At 37.3% G+C, this 23,670-nt stretch overlaps 1 protein-coding gene across 1 annotated transcript in view; it reads left to right on the top strand.

Moving 5' to 3' along the window:
• The window catches only part of NEBL (nebulette), a 389,725-nt gene that overhangs the window by 207,138 nt on the left and 158,917 nt on the right, over positions 1–23,670 (top strand). Inside the window, exon 4 of the mRNA XM_019665141.1 lies at positions 20,747–20,854. Coding sequence (XP_019520686.1) covers positions 20,747–20,854 — 108 coding nt within the window. The remainder of the gene's footprint in view (positions 1–20,746; positions 20,855–23,670) is intronic.

Here is a 23,670-nt window from a genome sequence, read left to right as displayed (position 1 = left end):
ACATTTTGAAAGGAAGAGAATAGTTATTGAATTACATTCAGCTTAATTATTTTGCTTAGATCATGGAGATATGTGACATTTCCATTACTATTGGCCCTATTTTAAAATTTGGATTTGTTTTTTATTACAGAAGCTGAATCAACTTTAGAACTGTAGGACTGCATTAATTCCATATATTATATGTGGGTTATATATATTATTATTATTACATGGATTATTCACATATGGATTGCTTTTCATGGATTACATATAGTTTCTATTAGAGGGTTATAATTTACTCATTTGGAAAAAGCACATATACACAATAACATATATATTAGAGCTTTGCAGGAGGTCAGTGAATTACGACATATGACTGCTTATGATGGGTATTCCTCATTTAGCACTTTGCTGCTTTGATGTTGTCCATTTTCCCCTGGAGGGCAGAATCCATTCTCCATGCTTGTAATGTCACAGAGTCCAGAATATACCCAAACCCTTCATCTGAAGAGATGTGTATTTACACTTTTAATTTATTGCACAAATTATTTTATAACAGCAAGAGTGGAAATAAAAGTCTGAAATCACCCAGAGACCCATTTTCTCCAAGAATCTACTGCACCAACATTTTTAATTTTCCTCCTCACCTTTTATATATGGATGCATGCTTTTGGAAAACATAATTTTAATCATAGCTCACATATATCTTTTTATTTAGCGCTGCTTTCCACCCTGAATGTTGTTACATTTAGCATAAATGAGTATTTGTAATTGTGGAATGTGTTTGGGAGGTGTTTTTTGTTTTTGTTTTTTTTAAATTGGAACGGAACAATTTTATATTATTTTTTTACTGCTCTGGGTGGTTCTAACTAACTGAAGTGAGTAGCAGGATTCAGGGAGAAATTTTGCTGAAGTTTGTCTGATATTTAATTAGCAGTTTAGATTGAGATTTCATGGTAATAAAGTTGATCCATGTTCTGGTATTTTATATGTGGATAATCTTATTAGAATGTCACAGAGCCTGGTTTAAAAAAAATTATTTGCTGAACACAATTTTTTATGGGTGAAGGCGTCTTCCTTCCTTGATCACCTTACCCATGGGGATGGATTTGGCAGGATCCAGGGGAGATTGTGGGCTTTATGGAAATGTGGGATATTTTCTTTAGAGCATGACACCAAGAAGGAAGGGCTGCAATGGACAAGTGCCCAGCACTGCATGGGAGCAGATTTTTCCAGGGCTCTCTGTAAACCCCAGAATGAAAGGAGTGACCCTGGCTTATAGGTGTCCCCAATTCTTATCTTTTCTTGCTTAAAAAAAGTGACATTCACAGTTTTGTAGAGTAGAAACGTCTCATTGCCCAAACCTGATCAAACAAAGATGTTCTTCATGTGTCAGGTTGAAAAACTTTTAGCAGTTTGCCTTCTCTCTAGAAGTAATAATTTTAGTTTAATATGTTATTTTGTTCTATATGAAAAACATAAGTAACGTTCCATTCTACCAGATTATTTAATTTTGTCCTTTGGACCCTGCCCAATAAACGTTGTTCAGATAGCTTGGAAACTAATAATTTTGTTATTAAGTTGAAATAGTATCACGATAGTTTGATTTAAAATGATGGTGGAAATCAGTGTAGCTTAAACAAGTTTGATAGTAGATTTTTGCTATGTATTCTTTGTGTACCTGTTTTTAATGTAATCTTTATTTTTTGTAGAAGTTTGTAGAGTTTATTTTTTTTTTTAGTTAATCTCTTTGTTGGAGTTTTGAATGTTTGCCTGGAAAACTTCAATATTAAAAAGTGCTTTTTTTGCAAAATTATAGAAGATGTGAACACTTTACCAAAAAAGACAGAAGAAAGGCCGATGAGCACATGAAAAGATGCTCAACACCACCATTAGGAAAATAAAAGTGAGCGACCACTACACACCTATTAGAATGCCTAAAATTGCAGGGGAAAAACTGATGTAAGTGCTAGGATCAGTTGGAACTGTCATATACCTCCTGTGGCAATGTGCTATGGTATAATCACTTTGGAACATCAGTTTGGCAGTTTTTTAAAAAGCTTATAGTTATTACATGACCCAACCATTCCACTCCTTGGTATTTATCCAAGAGAAATGAACATACATATTCATACAAAAACCTGTACACAAATGTTCACAGCAGCATTATGCATAATAGCCAAAAAGTGGAACCTATCCACATGTCCATTACCTGGTGAATGGATGAATGAATCTTGGTATATTCATATTAAGAATACTACTTAGCAATAAAAAGGAATAGGTATGCTATAGTAATATCCACTAGCACACACAATATGGGTAACTCTCAAAAGCATGATGCCAAGTGAAAGAAACCAGACACAAAACGATGCCTAGTGCATAACTCCATTTATAGGATACTCTGGAAAAGCCAAAACTGTACAAACAGAAATCTGATTGGTGGTTGCCAAGAGTTAGGAGTAGGGGAAGGGATGGCATAAAGGGGCAGAAGAGAACTTTTTGTTTTGATGGAATTGTTCTACATCTGGGCTGTGATGGTAATTGTACTACTGTAAACATTTGCTAAAACTCAGAGAAATATATGCTTCAAAGGGTGATTTTTTTTTACTGTATGTTAACTAGACCTCAGTAAACCCATTTTTTTAAAATAAAAAAGGTGCTTTTTCCTTCTTTACAGGTTTTGATTAAAAATTAATTATTGGGTGAGCTGTTTAATATTTTTTACCTTTTGATAAAGGACATGGGCTTACAAAATAGATAAATTAGGGTAAATTACTTTCTGTCTAAGAAGGTAATTACTGTAAAAGAATTTTAAATACCAGCTCCCTGAGGCATTGAAAATGGGACTTGATTAACTAAAGTATAACTTACAGTCAACCATAAGAAACCAGCATTTCTTAGCCTCTGCTATGTGTACAGGCATTTTTTCCTTGCTGTGCATATCAAGTGCAGCGTTTTTTCTGGAGCCTTTCACAGCAAAGTAAGTGCATATGTGTCATTAGTTTGTGGCTGGGCTGCCCAGTTGGCTTAGCCAATGTGTCAGTGAGGCCAAGGTATGGGTTCTAACCCTGGATAAGCCAATTACTGTAATTTCTCTCTGCCTTGTATGTATTAGACTGCACCGGTTATCACTGGGCGCCTGCGAATACTTAGGAACAGATTCCTTGAGCCCAACCCTTGGCAATTTGAGAACAACAGTTATGTTTATTGCTCTAGAGAACTGGAATGATTAAGGAAAGAAAGGTTTCTTTCCAAGTTCAGTGTTATGGTTAGCCAAAGGTTAATCAGAAAACTCCCTTTACTCCATTAACAATTTTTGAAAATAGCTCGAAAATATATTGAAATTAAGCCACAGTAAAAGTTGAGCGCACACTTTTGGCATTAGACTAGAAGCATACTCGTTTTATTTTTATTTGGTGATTATTATAAGCTGTCTCAGAGTAATTATTTTCACTGTCTTTCATTGTTAATTCTCTAGATAATTTTTAGAATGCATCATAAATGTTTAGCATCTGTGAGATATACAGAGATCATCTAGTTTAATTTTCTCACCTTGCAAGTGAAGAAATAAAATTGTCAGGGAAACTGCTAAGGTCACACAGCATCTTAGGCTCAGCTCCAAGTTTAGAATTCAGGTTCCTTCACCAGCATGCCACCCTCCACCCATCCATGCTCCCAGGGAGTGGGGTGTCTACCCACCCAGGATATCAGCTTCCAGCCGTAGCATTTTCTTCATTCTTTATTAAAATTAGATTATAGATAAAACATTGTAGTGAATGTTCTGCGGTGTTATTGTGATCCAGATCTGCCCAGATCCATTGTAAAACTTGGCGTTCTTACTTAAGACATGATTGCCCTGATATGAGTATTTATTATTTCTTTATATGGGCATTTCTAAACTATGATTGAAAAATAAAATATCAAAATGGTTAAGAAAAACAAAGGCAGTGAGGGAGACTTTTTTGGGGAGCGGATGGTAAGAACTTTTGAATACGTACTATGTGTTAAGTGTTAAAAGCTGTTCAAAAAGGGTATAAATAGGATGCTTGCCAGTTTCTGTTCTGAGGTTTTTAGGAATTTTGCATAATGGAGAAAACACCTTTCAACAGAAACAGTGGGAATACACAGCTAAGTCATCTTGTTTTCAATCATTTTGTGGAATTACCCCTTCTGAAAATTGTTTTAACTAACATTTTAGTTATATTATTGTTTACTCTACTTAATTAAGTGTGGTTATCACCAGCAGCTTACATAGTGACATCCCAGAAAATTCTGGAAAACAGAATTCTTGCTCCAGTTTAACTGTTCTATGCTTACCTGCAGTCATTTGGGAAGGGGACTCCCCTCTGAGGAGCTGTTAAAAAATGTTTAAACAATGTTTTATAATTCCTTTTCCTTTAACTACATGACAGATTCCCAAACCATATGCAAATGATTTTCAAGTATCCACTGTTTAGGATTATCTGAACCACTTTTCTGTTAGTATGCATAATTGAGCTTTGATCACAAACAGCTGTGTTAAGTCTTAGCCCACAGATGAAAGGTATGGTACTGAGAGGAAAGTAATCTGGGAGGCTCTAAAACCCACTTAGATATTTTATATGCTAACAAAATGTATATGAGCTTATCAATTAGGACTCCTTTTGTTGCAAGTGCCAGAAAACTCAGCCCTATTCCCAGGCGTTAGGAGTGTTGGCTCAGGTGCCTGAAGAGCCCAGGGGTGGAACTGGCTTTAGGACAGTGCTGCCTATAGGCGCCCAGAGGGTGTCATCAGGGCCCAGTTTCTCGCCATCTCTCAATTCTGTGTCTTCTATGGGAACTCCATTTTCAGGCTGGTTTACCTCATGAGGCTACAAGATGGCTGTCATACCTCTAGCCTGCATCCTTGAAGGTGCCAGTCCAGTGAAAAAGAGGCTCCCTCCCACCAGTGATGTCACTCTTTCTTTTTGGCTTCATTGGACATTGTGTCCATGGCTGAACAAACCACTGAGATAGGGAAATGCAGTACTCTGTCCGGCCAGTTCCATGTCACATTATCTACCTTTGGAAAGAGTTGGGGAGACCTGAGTATTCAAAGGAAAGTAAGGGTGTTGTACCAAAAGAAGGGGTGATGGATGCTGGGTAGTCAAAGAGTTAACGAATGCTAATTGCAATATAGATAATATTTTGTGTTTTCCACCTTATGAAGTAATCAGTTTGTAATTTTGCAGTCATTGTGAAATGCAATAGAATCCTTTATTTTCTAATACTAGGAAGAAAGTGAGACAAACTATTTTCCTGTGTTCGTGAAACAAACATTAAAATGCCTTTTTTGGGGGCCTGTATTAGTATTTGAAGCTGCTTTAGGCCAACTGTCCCTCCAGCAGGATTTATCCTTGAACCAATTTGTTTATTAAAAATTTTTTTGTCATTATTTACTTATTAAACATAGTTTTTAATTTTTCAATTATAGTTGACATATAATATATTGGTTTCAGGTGTACAACATAGTGATTAGACATTTATATACCATAGGAAGTAATCACCATGATAAGTCTAGTACCTACCTGGCATCGCATACAGTTATTACAATATTATTGATTATATTTCCTATGCTGTACTTTACATTGCAGTGACTGTTTTTTTGTGTGTGTGCGCGCGTGTTTTTTATGTTGTTGTTTTTTTTTTTAGCTGAGCCATCCTGCCACCTGTTGGCAGCTCAGCAGCTGCTCAGCTCGGGTTGGGACTTGAACTGCTGTTGCTCAGAGCTCGCACTCTTGAGCAAGCTCTTATCCAACTGAGCCACTCGGCCGGCCCACGGTGACTGTTTTTATAACAAGCAATTTGCACATCTTAATCCCTTCCTCTTTTTCACCCAGCACCTCAACCTTTCTGCCCTCTGGCAACCATCATCAAAAAGTTCTCTGTAGCTATGAGTTTGCTTCTGTTTTGTCTGTTCATTTATTTTGCTTTTCAGATACCATATATAAGTGAGATCATATGATATTTGTCTTTTTCTTTCTGACTTATTTCACTTAGCATAATACCCTCTAGGTCCATCCATGTTGTTGCAAATGGCAAGATTTCATTCATTTTTATGGCCAAGTAATATTCCATTGTACATATGCACCCCATCTTCTTTATCCAGTCATCTATTGATGGATACTTAGGTTGCTTCCATATCTTGGCTATTGCAAATAATGCTGCAATGAACATAGGGGTGCATATATCTTTTCAAGTTAGTGTTTTGTGTTTCTTTGGATAAATACACAGAAGTAGAATTGCTGGGTCCTTCTTTGTCTCTTGTTATAACCTTTGTTTTAAAGTACATTTTGTGTGATATAAGTTTTGTTACCCAGCTTTTCCCCCCCAGTATGTCTATTTTTGAACTTGATGTGTTTTTTATCTAGCCTGTGCTCCTTCAACTTATGAGTTTTGAGCTTGTACCCACGTAGCAAGACAGTGAATGAAATCAGTCACCTGTGTGTTCAAGTGTGGGGTATTCACTGGATTTTAATTAGGGGACTGTGACTAAATATATGATGACTCTGAAGCTTTAATGGAATATTTTGAGCATAGTTTTGATCAGACTTGGGAAAATAATTAAATTATTGCCTGTTAGAACAGAGAAATGATAAATTTAAAATATGCTCAGTGTATAAGGTGATTCAAAAAGTATTGATAATTATATTGAAAATGACTTTGTTGCTAACAAAAGCAGCATGAAGAGCCAGGTGCTAGGGCTGTGACTACCCTGCTAAACCTCTACTGTGATGCCTTTCCTAGAATCCAGGGCTGTGTTGGCTGCGCCCTCACGCTGGCTTTGAGGTATGAGAGGCTTTCTCTGTTTTAGTGGCCCCTGATGACAGTTTGCAGCAGCTTTGGAGAGCATGAGTACAGGATGGAGCCTGGGGAGGGATGTGATGAGAGACATGCAAGGATCTGATCCCAAAGCTTTGGTGTCCAGACTTCACCCAAGGACAGCGTGGACGCACTCATGAGTTTTCAACTGAGGAATGAAGTTCCCAGGTTTGCAGTTTGAAAGCTCGCTTCGGATACAGATTGCAGAGGCTAGATGACAGGCAGAAGGAGTAGTACGAAGGCACTACAGTTGTCTAATTGAGTGATGGTGGTGGCTGGAATATAGCTGTGGTGAAGTGGGTGGAAAACAGTGGATTGGATTTGAGATACTGAGGAAAGATAATCGTTACCATTTGTGGTGGCTGGGAGTTGGGTGGGATGAGATGGAGGAGAAGGAGTGAGAGGAAACTGGAAACGTGGAAATGAACTTGTTAATTTTATGTAGCAATGTCAGCATGGCAGACTCACAGGTCATCTTATATTAATAACCTGTATATTCTTCTTTTAGAAAAGTAAACGGATTTGGTGCTTTGATTAGAGTATTTAATCCTGGATGAGCCTTTCCTGGGACTGGGATTAAAAGCTCTCAAACTGGGGGAGTGTTTAGGAAGCTGGGAAATTTATGGTTGGGTGAATTTAAATCTGACTTTGGGTCTGTCCTTTAACTGGGGGATTGCCTAGTTGATTACATATATTTTTCATATTTAGTTCCTTGATTTCTCTTGCAGTGTTTCCAGAAGTATTGGGAGCCCAGATCGTTTTAAATTAAAAAACAAAAACAAAAACCACCATATTTTTAAACGGATTTATGTTTCATACAGTGACTTAATTAATTTTTTATGTGATATATTACTTGATTCTTTTTGTGCAAATACCATTTTCCCTATTTGTTCTTGAGCCAATACTAGAGATGAGCAGGGAGGTTTGACTTGAGTTCCAGATAAAACCAGGGGTATAATTATTATTCCTTGTATTGCCCTGCTGAGTTACGAAATAGTGCCTCGTAACCTGACTTAATGTATTCGGGCAAACGGTGGTTGGCGGACAACTTTCAAAGGTAGCATTCTGATGCTTTTGTTCTATATGCCTTTCAAGTTCAAATGCTAGCTGGAGCGGACAAACACCTCTGATTGCACAGTGTCTTTCACTGCCGGTGAGGAGCCTTCTTGTGGCTTCAGTCTCAGGCCAAAGAATTGGAGCGGTGATTGGACTGGGTGGAATTAGCCTTTTAAGTGGCTGGGGCTCCTCCTCCTCTGGGCTTCCGGGCCGTGGTGCTCGTCTTGGCTGTCCTCTTCTGCAATCACAGCCTTGCGGCTCTGTGTGAGCTGTTATCAATTTCAGTGGCTATGGTTTGTTACCTCTATTTGTACTATAACTAGAGATTTGATAAGGTTATGTGCCTGTCAAATGATTTAGATGTCAAGTGTAGATGTAGCAAAGCAATTTTGAAAAGTCAAACATCGGCACGAAGAGGGGGACAAGGATGGCCTGCCAATAGAAGGAAGTAAAATCTCCTGCAGCCTCGCTTTCTCTTTTATCTTTGGGTCAGTACCTTAACGTCTTTAATTCGTCTCTCCTTAAGTGAATATGACTCGGTGACTTCCGGCTTCTATCTACAGGGCAGTGACATGGAGGCCTGCTTTTGGAGGGTAGATGCCGGCATTCACGGAGGTTAACTTTGGGTGTTCTGAAAAAAACATCTAGGTCTGGAAAGTTTATCTTTGACCAAAGCTGAGGTTAAAGTCTTAGGAAACAAGGTTTATTAATGCCGGTGTCAGTTCACATATGAGGTGTGATGAAAAGATATGGCAAATACTTAAATAAAAATATTTATTAGAGTAAAAGACACATTGCCATTAGCTTTGAACACGCTTATCCCATCATCTGTGCCACTCTCTGAAGCAGTTCTGGAAGCCCTCTTTCGTAAGTGTCTTTACTTCATCCTTCATCATGACAATGCTCCGTGTCACACATGGCTTCTGGTATATGGCAATTTCTGTCAAATAAAAACATTACAGTGTGTCCTCATCCACCTTATTCACCGGATCTGGCACCATGTGACTTCTGGTTCTTCCTCAAAGTCAGAATGATTCAGGACATCGAGGCAGCCACGACAGTGCAACTAAAGCCACTCATGAAAGAGGACTTCCAGAACTGCTTCAGAAAGCGGCAAGAAAGATGAAATAAATGTGTTTAAAGTGAGGGGGGAGTATTTTGAGGGGAATTAATGACAATGTGTCTTTTACTGTATTAAGTTTTTAAAAATTTAAACATTTACCATATTGTTTGATCACACATAGTATGTGTATTATAGAGAGCCTAGTATTTTTAGTAAGCCCTGTTCCTTCCTGTAGGTGGAGGGAAGGGCCCAATGATTTGCGTACGTTTGTCACCTGTATTCTGCAGTCCAGATAATGATTTCATGAGTATTGCTCATTGGTTTGTCATATTGTCTGTTGGATGAGGAGTCGGTCGAGCTAGGATTAAGTTTCTTAGAGCCCTTCTGTTTCTTTCTTGATTGATTAAATAACATTACTGTTTGAGCATTCCCAATATCTAAAGCTCTTTGTAGCCTACATTGAATATATAGCTTTGCCTTGGCATCTACCTCAGTAGAAAATTTCTCATTTTGCCTGTGGTAGGTTGGACAGTACTCACCTCATTAAAGGTTAACATGGCCAAGAGATGCTCCTGGAGCTGTAGACATACTTCTGGTATTTTCCCACTTAGTTTCGTGACATTACGGAATGAATGTAGGTATTCAAGTGTAACTCATCTTGCCAGGGATTTCATTACACTCTGTAAACACAATTCAAAGAAATAATGAATTTATATTCAGGGTAGTTTTGTTTGAGTTTATTTAAAGCAATGACACACACACCATCTCTGTAAAAGCTCTTGCTACTGAAGTACTGATGCTGCTGACAAAGAGAAAACTCAGACCAGATGGTTTCCAAACAGTGGAACCACCTGGCTCTTTGGCAATGCCAATTTATTCCTGTTTCTCAAATAGCTGTACTCTCGCAGACTGGGAAATGTAGAAGTGAGGCGTTCATGGGCTCGGGCAGAACAGCGTTCCCAAATTAGGATTATTAAGACACATTAAAACACTTTAACATGTCATCTCAAACTGACCCCTCTCTCCCACTTCCATTGCTTTTAGAGTTTAATTTAATTTTTTTTCTTCTTTCTCTTTTGTAACTATAAAATCCAGTTCTTTAGTTTCATATTGCAAAGAAGAAATACTATTGCTTCTTGAGATGTTTATTCTGGAGGGAAAAGAAAGACCCTTTGTTCTTTTGGGAAACGGACTTACCCAGATCTCGTTAGTGTCTTCAGACCAAAGGGGAGACTTTTCGGTCAGCAAGGGAGGAATATAGTAACTGTACCTGTAACAGCATGAGATTACACTCACTCATGAAACTTCACAGAAATACAATGAAGATAATATATTAATTGATGTGCAGACTTATGCAGTAATTTTTCTAATAATTATAGTGTTAGGTGAAACTTGGGGATTTTCTTAAATTATTTAGTATCTGATTTTTCATGTTGGAAATCAAAGTTAATTTAAAAGGGAAAATACTGAATAATCACAGACTTTTCTAAGTTGATGCTTGAGGATGACAATCATTTTAAAGTTTCATTTGAAAGTAGTTACTTTAGTTTTTCACTTGCTCATTTGATGACCACCTACTGAGCATCTAATTGGTAGTGGGCATAACCATCAAAGATCCAATACTGGCTAATGTATGTAACATATAAGACAACCTAAACATTATTGAAGATCTTGTTTGCACTATTGTTTGAAATCTAGTCTTTTAAAAAAAGTAATGGTATATTTTCATTAAAATCGCACTTCAATCGGAATGAAGGTCTTTGAAGCATGATAGGATGGAAAGCGTGAAGGCTTTCAGGACAGACCTGGGTTTGAATCCCGACTCTGCTATTCACCAGATGGTCATGCTAGGCTTGTCTTAATCGCTAAGCTGCAGTTTGCTGTATTCAGAATTCTTGGCTGTGAGGGATGGAAAGCCCAATTCTCATTAACTTGAACAAAATGATAATTTTTTGAAGCTATCAGGGTACAAAAATCTAAGGGCAGGAATGTGCCTGATTGGGCTTTAGGAACAGTGGGAATCAGTGCTTCAATGTTACTCGGCCGGGACTCTTTTTGGCAAATGAGATGCACCTGCCTTTCTGTATTCTGGTGGCAGCAAACCTGGCTGTCGATAGCGCCCAAGTTTTAAATCTCAGAGTTTTAGTTACCAGAAGGAGAGACTCGCTCTGTGCTTTGAGCCCCAATTCCCACATCCTCCAAACACCTGGACTTGGACTAGCTTAGGTCAGATGACTGACTACCTTTGGGCCAATCAGTGGTGGTTCAGGAAGTGGGTCACGTAGGAAAATGGCGCCTCTTGAGAAAACCTAAATAAAGGGAATTAGGCATGGGACTCTTACTACAAGGAAGGAGGTTTTGGGTGGGTCAAACAATAGGTTTCCAGTACCTGTCTCAGATGCAAAAAAGGGTAAAATGGGTATCTCTTATACAGAGTGGTTTTGGCGATTAAACAAGTTAGTCTGTCAAATGCTTAGTGTAACGTCTGATACCTTGTAGCTCTTTAATAAATCATAGCTGCTATTACATAGCAGGGAGTCAAGAAGCCAGTATTTCTCAGAACTGACACCTGTAATCAATGTGAAGCTTTTCCTGTTAACTAAGAAGCCTGAGAAGCCATAATTCTTCTCTTCATTCTTCAACTCTTCCAATATATTTATTTCTTAATAGCTTCTTCCTTGTGGAAGACCTGAAGTGGTATAAGTTCCCAGTTGTAACATAGATATGTTAATAACCTGTAGAAATTTCTGGGAGATTTATGTTTGAAATAAAATTTTGTATTAAGGATATAATCTTTAACTCTTTTTTTTTTTAATTAAAATGCCTTGCACAGATCCATGGGCTTTTCTGTGTGGTTAAAGCAGTTGACTGTAGACGCTTAATTTCAAGTGTCATTTTTATGTACATTAAGTACAATGCATTTAGATTTCTTCTTTTGCATTGTTTTCTGTGTGACAGCTTTTGTTTCCCCATTTTCAGTTTTGTAGCGTGGAATAAGCATGTTTTCTTATAGAAAAGCAGTCGGTGCTGCCTGATGGATAATGCCATTGCAGGTGCATGAGGGTTGTTAGGACCAATTTTAATGACATTATCAATCTGTTAGGGAGCAGGCGTATGTAAGAAAAGGGGGGAATCGTCTGTCTCCATCAGCTGTGACTCTTTGAGATGAAGGACAGGTTATTTTCAGTTTCATGACTATTTTGTGTTAGTTCAGCCATGTTTACATTTGCTTAATTCTTGATTTTATCCTTGTTTCTTTTCATCACCAAAGTTGAGATATAGCTTTCTTTTCTTAATTACTAATTCCCTAATTCTTTTTACTTTCTAACTGGGAATTACCCATTTCTTAATACTTTATAATTCAGATTATAAACACAGAAATGTTCCCTGTTGTAATTTATTGTCTCCTTAATTTAACCTTGCGTGATACCTTCTGGTTCAAAATGATTTCAGTATATTCCACTCTGTGTGTGAATGAGGCTATTTATATTTAAAATTCATAATCATGTAATGAAGTGAGGATGGCTTTCTCTAAAAGATTAAGAGTTGAGAGCACGTGTGTCCAGAGATCAAAATTCATAAATCATCTGAAATATTAAATGTTATTTAAAAAGTAACATGGCAACATAAATCAGCAATAATCAGGCTCCATGAGTCAATTACTCGTCAGGACTACATCACGTATTACAATATTAATTGTTTTTTTGCCTCTGTAGTACCTGCATAGTTAATTATATGGTACTTTAGTTTCCTGAAAAAGTAAATCATCATCACCAAATACTTAATTTACTTCCCAGAGTAGTTTATAACTCATAGGCAGAATTTGGTGGATTAATTACATTGTTCTATTGTGAAATTCTTAGTGAAAATATATAATATGCATATATATTTTGGGCCCCAATTTTCTTTAGCAACAGTAAAGAATGGCTTTGAATCAATATTTTAGCAATACTGCAGTTTGGCAATGGCCTTTTCTCCTCTGGCCTGCTCCTTACTAATTGAATGTTTAATTAATCATTTTGTTAAAAAAAAATACCAGAGAACACATTTTGAATGTAAAATGTGTGGGCTGTGTTCAACTTTTCTTTGGGTGATAATTTTTGTCCCTTTTGTGACATCACAGTTTTCATTACAGAAAATGAATTAGTTACAAGTTTGAGTTATGTAGATTTTCTAGAATCTTCTACTTAGAAGTATTTAGTTGGTTCCACTTTCCTCTCTGTTTATAAAACATTAGTTATATCTTATTTGTGTTCAGTTTGATATTTTTCATTCTGGCATTATTTTCATTGTCAAGTGAATTAAAAGATAATGTCTGGGGAGGTGCCAGAGAGAATTCTCCGCCCCCCCTCCCCCATTAGCTCTATCACCTCCTCAAACTCTGTCGGTAAAATAGGCATTAAAATGCATACCCTGCTAGGGTTTATGTAAAGATGATGTAGGTAAAACATTTTTTATTTCACTTATTTATTTATATTCTATTTTGAGTCCCAAAAGATTGAAGGAGTTCCAAATGCAGGAGGCACAGTGCTGGCCCCTGTGACAGGATGTATTTTCTAGATGTTTAGTACAGTGCCTGGGGCATAGTAGACAGTTAACAGATGTCAGGCATTATTACCATCTCATTTACTTCTCACAAAAGTTCTATCAGTATGGTTCTACAGTTATGCTTATCTTGTACACAAGAAAACTGAAGCTCAGAGAGATTAAGTAACTTGCCAAAGGTCACACAGCTAATAAGAAATGGAACCCAAGACATGTTTGTCAAATTCTGAGCCTGTACTGTTAACCCGTAAGCTACACTTATGTCTTAGGGGTGATTTTTAATTATGTTAGCTTTATTTATACTAAGATATGCTTTGTTATGTATTCAGAGTATTTGTTTGAAACAAAATTGAGACTTCAGTGTTTTTTTTTAACTGAAAACAATTCAGTTAAAAGTCCAAATCTAATAAAATTGGATTGTGACTATACATAGAAAACTAACAAATCTGTAAATATCAGTAAGTACCTCTGTGAAAACAGTGAAAAGCTAATTTAAGGCTTAGAAATCTATGAAAATTATTTTTAATGCTTTTAAATTACGTTTAAAACGTAATTAAGAATTTAATTTTATTTAATTAACCATAAATTTACAAATTATGATGGCACTTTATAAAAAAGCAAATTTGCTTTTTGAGCTTATTCGACTTAGCATTTGTTAAAATTAACTTCACCTTTAAAAAAAAAGCCCTTCATCAGATTTTCCTTTGTAGTTTTTTAATTACCATCTAGCATTGTGAGATTAGCCAATTTTCTGCCATTTAGACATTAAAAATACAAAATGAGATAGTAATCAATCATGAAATAGTTATGAAGCTTTTAATATTTGCTTACCACCAAGCAAAACATGATGAGATAGAAAGAGGCATATGGTCCACGTTCTCCAGTACTTTAAAATCTACTGAACTATACAAGACAATTCATAATTGAGCACTAAATTTTGCAGATCGGACGAAGAATTTTGCATGTAGTTTAAAAATGATGCGACCTTCACAGTCTCCCCTTGAAGAAATATGAAGTATGCATCGTGTCATGAAAGATAAGCAAATCGGTCATTGATTTCATTGTGTCAGGTGGCGACTTTTCAATGTGTGAGACAAAGAGGAGAATAACATGAATCGTAAGAAATATGTCTGTAGGTTTTAGGGTTCCATTGAACATATCCTGACAAGGTAAGCTGTTTTAAGGTCAATTGATGTTCTCCTTTTGTTGACCTTTCTGGCCCTGGAATCTTCTTGGTCGTCTGGTCTATCTCGATTGGCCAAGTGTCCCCTCATACTGCTATTATTGCTGTTCCATTTTTGGAATCCCTTTTGTAACACCTGTTCACCCTTTCTCGATTTCTATTTTTCCTGCCTTTTTGCTTCAATTCAGTGTTTGCCAATACAGTCAAATAGCTTCATTAAAATGAAGAAACTTACAGTGACTAATTTGAACTTTGTGCATAGGGATGTCCGCTGGCTGTCACTTGCTTTTTAAGGAAAACCCAAGTCTTGTCTTTAGGGGACCGAAAATACCAACCGAATTTCCAGCTCTCATCTTCTTTTTCTGTTCTCTTGCTCGTGACTTTGGTTTAACCTCTGGGTACTTTAGCCTCCCCATCTGGGGTTTTAAAACTCTGTCCCTGCATTCTTTGAAAATGATTGTAAAACATGTGATCAAGGCAAAAGAATATATGGAGTGTACATGAATGTTTTACAGTGTAATAATAAAAGGGTCACGTGTGAATCTACCTTCCAACTTATGAACTTGAACCAGGAACTATGAAGCTCCCATTCCATTAGCAGGTCTCATAACTCTCCTGGCTGTCATGCTTATCAAGTCCATTTCCCCCCATTTATTTACCACATGTGCATATATTCCTTGTTTTATTCCCCTTCAACAAAATGTGTCCGAGCGTCATCCATATAGATCCACGTAGCTGTAGCTCATTTATTTTCACTCTTGGATAATATCCCATTGTATGAAAATACAATAATTTGTTTATAATATCCCATTGTATGAAAATACAATAATTTGTTCATAATATCCCATTGTATGGAGATACAATAATTTCTGGATAGCTGTCTAGGTTGTTTCCAATTTTTTTGATTATACAAGCAATGCTGTTATGAGTATGTTGGTCTATGTCTCAATACGTTTGTGGTCAAGAATTTCTTTGGAGGAGAGCATAGTTGGGGTTGAAGCTGCTGAGCTGTAGGATGTTTCCATCTTTGACCTCACTGCCAAATCTTATTTAATCTCCTTTTAGTTGATTATTCAACAGTTTAGTAGTCTCTGGTTCCACTTGGCTTCTTTCATAAGAAATGGCTTTCTGCCTAAGAATGGCCTTCTCCTTCATTTTATACATTTATTTATATTCTTATAATAGTAATAATTATACTACTTGCAGTATTTGGTGGAGAGAACTTATATCTTAGAATTAGCAAATAATTCAGTTTGCCGCCTTGCTCACCATTTTACTTTTTAAAAGTCTTCCTTTTCCGTCACTGTGAACCTTTTTCTTAAGAAGGGCCAGAACCACCTTGGTTTCTATCCTCTTCCTCTGTATGAACTTCTGAGTGTTACTTGCTGATGACTCCAAATACAAAATATCACTGAGAATGCACACTTAGGCCGAAATGATCATACTTAAGCAACAAAGATCATTTTTGAAATGTAGTAAGAAGGAAGAAACTATTATTTGCTAATGACCTAATAAAGACTTATCCTTGTTTGATGTTTTCCCATGTCATTTGTGGTAACCCTCCAAAAATTGTGCAGCACATGGCTTTTTTTTTTTCTTTTTCCATTTTATAGCTAAGGAGCAGGAATGTTAGAGAAATTGAAGAAATTAAGATTACAGAACAGAATTAGGTTTTATTTATTTATTTTTAAAGATTTTATTGGGGAATTGGGGGAGGGGAGCAGCACTGGGGAATCAGGGGAAGGGGTACAGACAAGTTGCTGTCCTTTTGTTCTTCAGTCTAGTTGTGGAGGACGTCACTTCACTGGCCCAAGTTGGCACCATCATTGCGCTCTTCCTGGGCGAGGCAGATCAGTCGCGGGCTTCTGGACAGCGGCTCACAGCGGCTGCTGGCCACTCACTGCGGCTGCCGGCCACACACGGTAGCTTATGGCAGCCCACTGCAGCCTCACTGCAGCCTATTCCATCGCCAGCGACTCACGGCAGCCCAGCTCCAGGTCGAGCTGTTGTTCACCATTTTAGCTGTAGAGGGCAGTGTCACTGGCCCCCGTGTGGGATCTGAACCGGGGCCCTGATGCTCAGAGCTGGCGTCCCAAGCCAGCTCTTAACCAATGCGCCACTCAGCCGGTCCCCAGAATTAGGTTTTAAATTCAGGTCTTTTGATTCTTGATTTAGGTTTCTAATCTGTAGTACAGGAAGATGCACATTTATGTGTGTGTGTGTACACATGCATATACATGCGTATGTAGCATGTCAATATTTGATATCATTCAGTATTTGAAATACATTTATAAGTTACTTCTGGAGAATGTGGCAAATGAAATTGCCTATTGTGTATATTTCTTACCTTTGGCTTTAAGAATGCATTTTCAAAGTGCCTTTATTCAGTTTTGAAGGAATAAGCCTATAGGAAACGAAGACTGCATGACTCTTAACAGCACATTCTCTTTCTGAACTCACAGTGGCGTCTTGATGCTGGACTTCCTCCTCCTGCCCTGTTTTGACAACAGTATGCAGCTCACCTGGCCAGGGAGGCCGCGGCCTGAGGCTGGGCCCAAGGACTGTCCCTGCCTTCTGTCCTCCCCAGACGCTTCTTTAATAGTGGACAATGGGAAAGGAGGACCAGAATTGCCGCCCGTACCTGGTCTTCTGCTTCTGCCCTGCTCACCCCAGAGGGTTAATAGTGGTCAGAAAGAGCCTGTTAGACCAGAGGTCTGGCATGTCTCTTCTCTGCATGCTCCTCACCTCTTTCAGGTCTCACTGAAATGTCACCTTCTCACTGGGGCCTTCCCTGACCACCCTATCTCAAAGGGCAGCATTCCTGACTCTTGCCGCCTTTCTAGCCTTATTTTCCCTCAGCGCTTATCACTAACGTACCGTTTATTCGATTTATGTACATCTTGTGTCCTTTCTGTCTCTCCCACTGTCCTGTAAGCTCCATGAGGGATCGGATCGTTGACTCTTTTCTTCGCTGCATTGTTCCCACACCTGGAATAGTACTTGGCACATAGTAGGTGATAAATAAACATTTGTTGAATGAACAAAGGGCTGAATAAGGAAAAACTTGAGGGGGAGTTTCCAGAGAATGGCATTCTGAGAATACTGCCATTGTTAGTATTCGTGATATCATCACGAAATAGTTGTTAATAGGCATGGAGACCAGAGATGATGATAATTTCTCATCCAGTGCTGAAACATAAGGGAAGAAAAGGCATTTTTACTGGGAAAAGAGCAGGAGTTTCTAAGAGAAGCTTTTATGATGTTCAGTGAAAACTTGTTGAGTTAATGTTGAATAAGTTAATATATAAGAGCACTTGCATCCCCCACAAAATTCACATGTTGAGACCTAATCTCCAGTGCGAAGGTATTTGGAGGTGGGGCCTTTGGGAGGTGATTAGGTTATGAGAGTAGAGCCCTCATGAATGGGATTAGTGCCCTTACAAAAGGGACCCCAGAGGGCTTCCCTACCCCTTGTGCCATGTGAGGACATAGAGAGAAGATGGCCTTTTAGGAACCAGGAAGGGAGCCTTCGCCAGACACTGAATCTGCCCGTGCCTTGGTCTTGGACTTCCCAGCCTCCAGAACTGTGAGAGGTAAATTTCTGTTATTTATAAGCCAGCCAGTCTGTGGTATTTTTTTTATCATAGCAGACCACATGGACTGAGACAGGAACTATGGCCAGCAATTTCTTTCCAAATCTGGTCTAGATCTGTGTTTCTTCACTTAAATTCTGGTTCTTTCCCCTCCATCAGATGCTGCAGTCAAATGGATCCATTTTCCAGTCCCTGAATATGGGTTTCTCTCTTACCTCTGGAACTGGGCCGCACGCCCCCACTTTCTGCTCCCACTCTCTCAACTTTCTCTCTTCCCTTCTCCCTCCTGCCTGCCCTTTCTTAATCATTTATTAATCAACTCCTCTGGGCCAGGTGCTATGCTAGGTTCTGGGATTATGAAGATGAATAAGATTTTGTCCTTGTCCCCAAGATTCATGCATTCTAGACCTGAGTAAGAGCTGGAATATAAGTGGGTGGGAATACGGGAAAGAGGTGCTGACTGATGGTTCGAAGGCTCCCTGTCTCCAGTAAAGATTGGCTTGGTGGGTTGGTGCTTGAGTTGGTGCTGAGACTATATGAGGCTTGGTTGTGGATCACACCATTAAAAAGGATTAAACGTCTTCCAAAACGCTGCAAACCGTTGTGGAGATAATTGCATACTCTTCGAAACTAGTCACTTGATGAGGCAAGCCCAAATCATGATTCTGAAGTGTCTTGCAAATGTGGAAAGGACTGTTACATGGTAATCAACTTAAAATCTATGATTCTGGGATTTAAATGGTTTTTCTTTTCAGTTCTTTCTTTGGAAATTGCCATTAAAAAAAAAAACTAATAACAGAAAAAATTTGTGATTGTGCCTTCTCTGAAACCAGTGTGAATGATGTTAGAACTTGGTTTATAGATTTTTCTTCTTCCTTTTTCATGCCTGTTGGTATTATAACCTTGTCATCTTTCTTACTTGTATTGTTTTACTGTTCTGCACCCTAGTGCTTACTTTAAGCAAAGCTAAATGGCTCCCCTGCTTAGTTAGGCATAAAACACGAAGAACGTACCAGTGTATGTATCTTCACACATGCTGGGAGATTGAGGGTTAGAAGGTTAATCTCATTCAGCATTTTCTATGGAAGAAAAATAATGCAGTTATTTGGTCTCTAATTTATGGAAATAGTTCAAGTGAGGGTTTTAGCACTTTTATAAATTTAAATGAAAATATGGAGAGAAAATTTTGTATTCTTGAGCTAAAAGTGATGAGAGTATCTAGATCTTTCCATTTGTTGTCATCTGGGATTTTTTTTTCTTTCTTTCAAGCTTTTCTGCTATAAGGAAACCTTCTAGTAGCCTCAAGGACAATAATGCCAGAGAGAATTGAGTATTAAATACAGATATGACTCAATAAAAACAGTCATTCCATGCTCAACTAGGGAAACTTTTAAAATTTATACTGAAAGTTACACTTACAGAATCATGTTTTTATTAAATGTTAATTATTTATTTAAGTTTTAATTTGAGGCTGATAATTATGAATGTAAAATGAGTTATCAAAACTGTTTCCATATTTTTTTGATCGTTCAGCCTTTAAAGAAATCAGAAGAGTCAAAGTGAGGTACCCATCTGAGTCATTAACAAGCAGAATATTTAACTGGCATGACAGTTATTATCATTATGCTAATAATAGGAGATGGGGCTCTAGTAAGATTAAGCATTAGCTATTCCGGTCCCTCGAGGAAACTGTAAAATTCAGCTTCACTGGATTGTAATTAGAACTATATTTAAATACCGAAAAAAAATCTTAGGTATCTCAGCACACAATATGCCAAGGACACGTGCTTGAAGCCTTTTAATCTCTAGGTGTGGCCTATTTTATAAATATTTCCGTAAGTATTTACATACTTCACACTGAACAATTATAGCATTGTATAATCATGGCTATATGCTTTGCCTTAAGAAATAGAATGAAAACCTTGTAAGGGCAGGGCTCTAGCTAGCTGTTAGTGATTTTGTATGTCGTTCTCCTCCATAGTACAGTCCAGGCTCAACACAATGCTTTGTCACTGACAAGATGAGCACAGGAGCAGAAGATTAAGCTTTCTTGTCCCACGTTTTTTTTTTTTTTTCTTTAGCAGTAAGTAGTACAACTATTAGTGATGATAATAGTATTATAGAGCACTTGCTTGCTATTTATTGGTCACACATGAATATTAGGAGATTTGATTCTATCCTTACCATCGATTAAATAACATTATTTAAATATTGTTGTCGTTGCCATTTTAGGGACGAGAAGCTCCCCTCCCCACCGCCCCCAGCACAGAGTGGTTAAGTAAGTTGTGTGAGGTCACACAGTAAGTGGAGTTTCTGGGATCCAAACCAGGCAGTCTGGCTATGCTTCACTACCTCTCACGGATAGAGCTGTGTCTGGAGCGTGCTTCCAATTTTAGCAGCTTCTTTGGCCCTGACCTAACCTGAGTGGGGTTTGTGATTCCTAATTACTTTTCTTTTTCTTTCTCCACCCCCACCCCCCTCTGTTAGGTCAAGTACAAAAGAGATTTTGAAGAAAGCAAAGGGAGGGGCTTCAGCATCGTTACGGACACTCCTGAACTACAGAGGCTGAAGAGGACTCAGGAACAAATCAGTAATGTAGGTGACCACTGATTCAGTGATGTAATAGCCCTAACCTGTGTGTCTGGATGAGAGAGTGCGGTTAGGCGCCTTGAAAGTGTTCTTATTGCTATAGTATGCGAGCGGTACTCAATGCACTCATAACATATGCCAAGTTTACCTGTGAAAGTCCTTCCCTCTGATTTTATCACAGTTATCTAGAGCCTAACACTTTAATAGCAATGACTATATTTCTGGTTATACCTTTGATTTATAGAAATACATTGATTTATTAAACACATTTACAAAATATATCAATTAAATAAATTAAAGGTGTATTCAATTGCTATTAAAAGAAGTTATTGTAATGTAGCATCTTATTCCATTTTGAATGATTCTCAGCTTCTGGATTTTTCCAAAATAGAACTTTTATAGTTAAATTAAAAAACCTGACAGTGATTTATTTATTTATTTATTTATTTTTTGCTGTGGATAAGCATACACAAATATACATATAAGGTAAAGTATCTTGAGAAATCTCATATTTGCTAATTATGTGTATATAAGATTTCATACTTTAAATTAGATATTTGGTGAAATGATGTATTACCATCTAAGTTTTAAAATAAACATTTACATATGAAGTCACTTTGGATTTGAAAGCTGCGTTTTGTTTAGTAATATATTTTTTTTTGAAAAAGAAAATCGAGACTAGCAAAAGTTCAAAGCATATTAGGTTCTAAAAAAGTATCAATTCAGTGCTAATTAAAGGTGGATAGACAGGTATTCTTAATTTTTGTAATTCATGCCTGTGATTATGTTTCTTCCAAAGTGGTACATGAAGTTTGTCAAAATGTATTTCTTTCAGAAAAAAATTAGTTCAGTGTTGGGTATCCAAGAGGAAATATGAATTAAAAATCAACTACTGTGTATATGATATAAAATATGTGCAAATATGCAAGATTCATATCATTTTTCATGAAAAGTTTATCTTATATGTCACTGTACAGTCACTAAACTTTGTATATTTAGATGTTATAAGTGATGTAGCCTCAATTTCCAGGAAATTTTTAATTAGCAGACGGTTTTAAACACACTGGTATTTGGTTGTCATCATTACATATAGAGTTACTACTTGCAGACAGAATCGTAGTACATAATTTGAGAAAATTTTGTTTGTCAAAAGTTCAAAAACAGAATGATGTTTAAAAGACATTTAGGGAGTGAGAGGAGACAGAATAAACACTTTGTGTCCCCATGTTCTCTAAGATTTATCTGTTGTTTGCTATCTAAATGGACATTTTATTTTAGTAAGGACATTTTTGCTTTGAAGAGAAAGGGTTGAATTTTAAGGATATGTGGCTTTTGTCCCTTAGTTTTTCTACCCCATCTCAATCCCCCCCAGTCATGCATACTGGAGATTAATCCCCTGTCTGTCTTCCTCTCCATTCTTTCCTGAAATAAAAATCCATTTTTGCTTTTAAAAATGGAAAGTAGAGATATATTCTACGGGCAGTTATATTCAGCCGTGTCTCTTTTTTTTGGGAGAACCTTTTTTTAAAAAAATAAAACTAATGCTGCACAAAACAATTATATTATCAATCTTCAACTATCACAGAAATTTATTTCACAAAGAACTAAACTTTTCTACTTAAGACATCCACATGACAGCTAACGTAAGGATTGCTGGGGATTCAAAGGTAAGCCTTTTAATTTATATTCAAATTAAGTCAATATTCATATTTAATAAGAAAAGAACTGATCATTTCACCAACCTTTATCATTAGCAGGAATATACATTTTATTCAATACCAGAGGCTGTTTGCAGATCAATTCTTAATTATGAAAAAAAACCCTTGTAACACAGGTACGTATAAATCTGAATTTATCATATTCCTAGCAGTATATAAAAATACCATATAGATTAAGCCTATAATTTAGACAATGCTGATTTTTAAAAGCATATAATTGAGATAACATCCTAAATTTTTTATTTTTGTTTTGCAATTTATGTTAGCAACCATAGCAGTTTTGCAAGTACAGTAAAACCGTGGATTGCGAGTAACGTGGTTTGCGGCTGTTCCGCAAGATGAGCAAACATTTCTAATATGTTTTAACGTGGTAAACAAGCCATGTATTGCAATACGAGTAGTTTGTTTCTGGAATGAATTATGCTCACAAACCAAGGTATTACTGTAGTTCTTTTAGCCATGATGAGGCATATTAATGTTCGGGTAGCAGTAACAGATACAGATTTTATAATATTACTACTGTTAGGAATTTAGTCTTGAAGAAAGGAAGCTGCAAAATATTCTGATGTCTAGTGAATTTATTATTAATTTATAAGGCTGCAACTTTATGGACTTTTTCCGTGACCTCACTGGGTTTTCCATATTACTCAAAGCTCTTTTTTTTCCTAGAAGACATTTGGGTTAATCTGGAAGGTGGTACATTGGCTAGTTCAATTTTCCACATTACTTTCAGATAAACCCAAACACTGCAAAACATTGGTCAAATCCAGACAGATATTTTTTGGCAGTGGCCTGGATTGTGTCTGTTTTGAGAGGAAAAAGGTGAGAAAATGTCCAGACTGGACAGATACCATAAGCTTCCTGCTGGAGATGCCAGGATGGAGAGGACTCATCCTGAAAATTATAAGGGATATGAGATCTGAGCTCCAAGCGTAATACAGGTTGATGTAGGTGGGTTACCTAAGTCAGGGTCTTCACAGCCTGTATTTTTTCATTTGTTTCATTTTCTTATCTGTTTTTACTGAATTTTATCTTTGAATATCATCTGGATGTTTCTAAGCTGCCTTTAATCCCTTTTGGATTCAAGAAAGTATAGACATAAAA

Source organism: Hipposideros armiger, unplaced genomic scaffold (genome assembly GCF_001890085.2).
Source record: "Hipposideros armiger isolate ML-2016 unplaced genomic scaffold, ASM189008v1 scaffold_434, whole genome shotgun sequence".
Lineage (NCBI taxonomy): Eukaryota > Metazoa > Chordata > Mammalia > Chiroptera > Hipposideridae > Hipposideros > Hipposideros armiger.
Note: the sequence above shows the minus strand (reverse complement) of the source record. Positions and strands in the feature narration are given on the sequence as shown.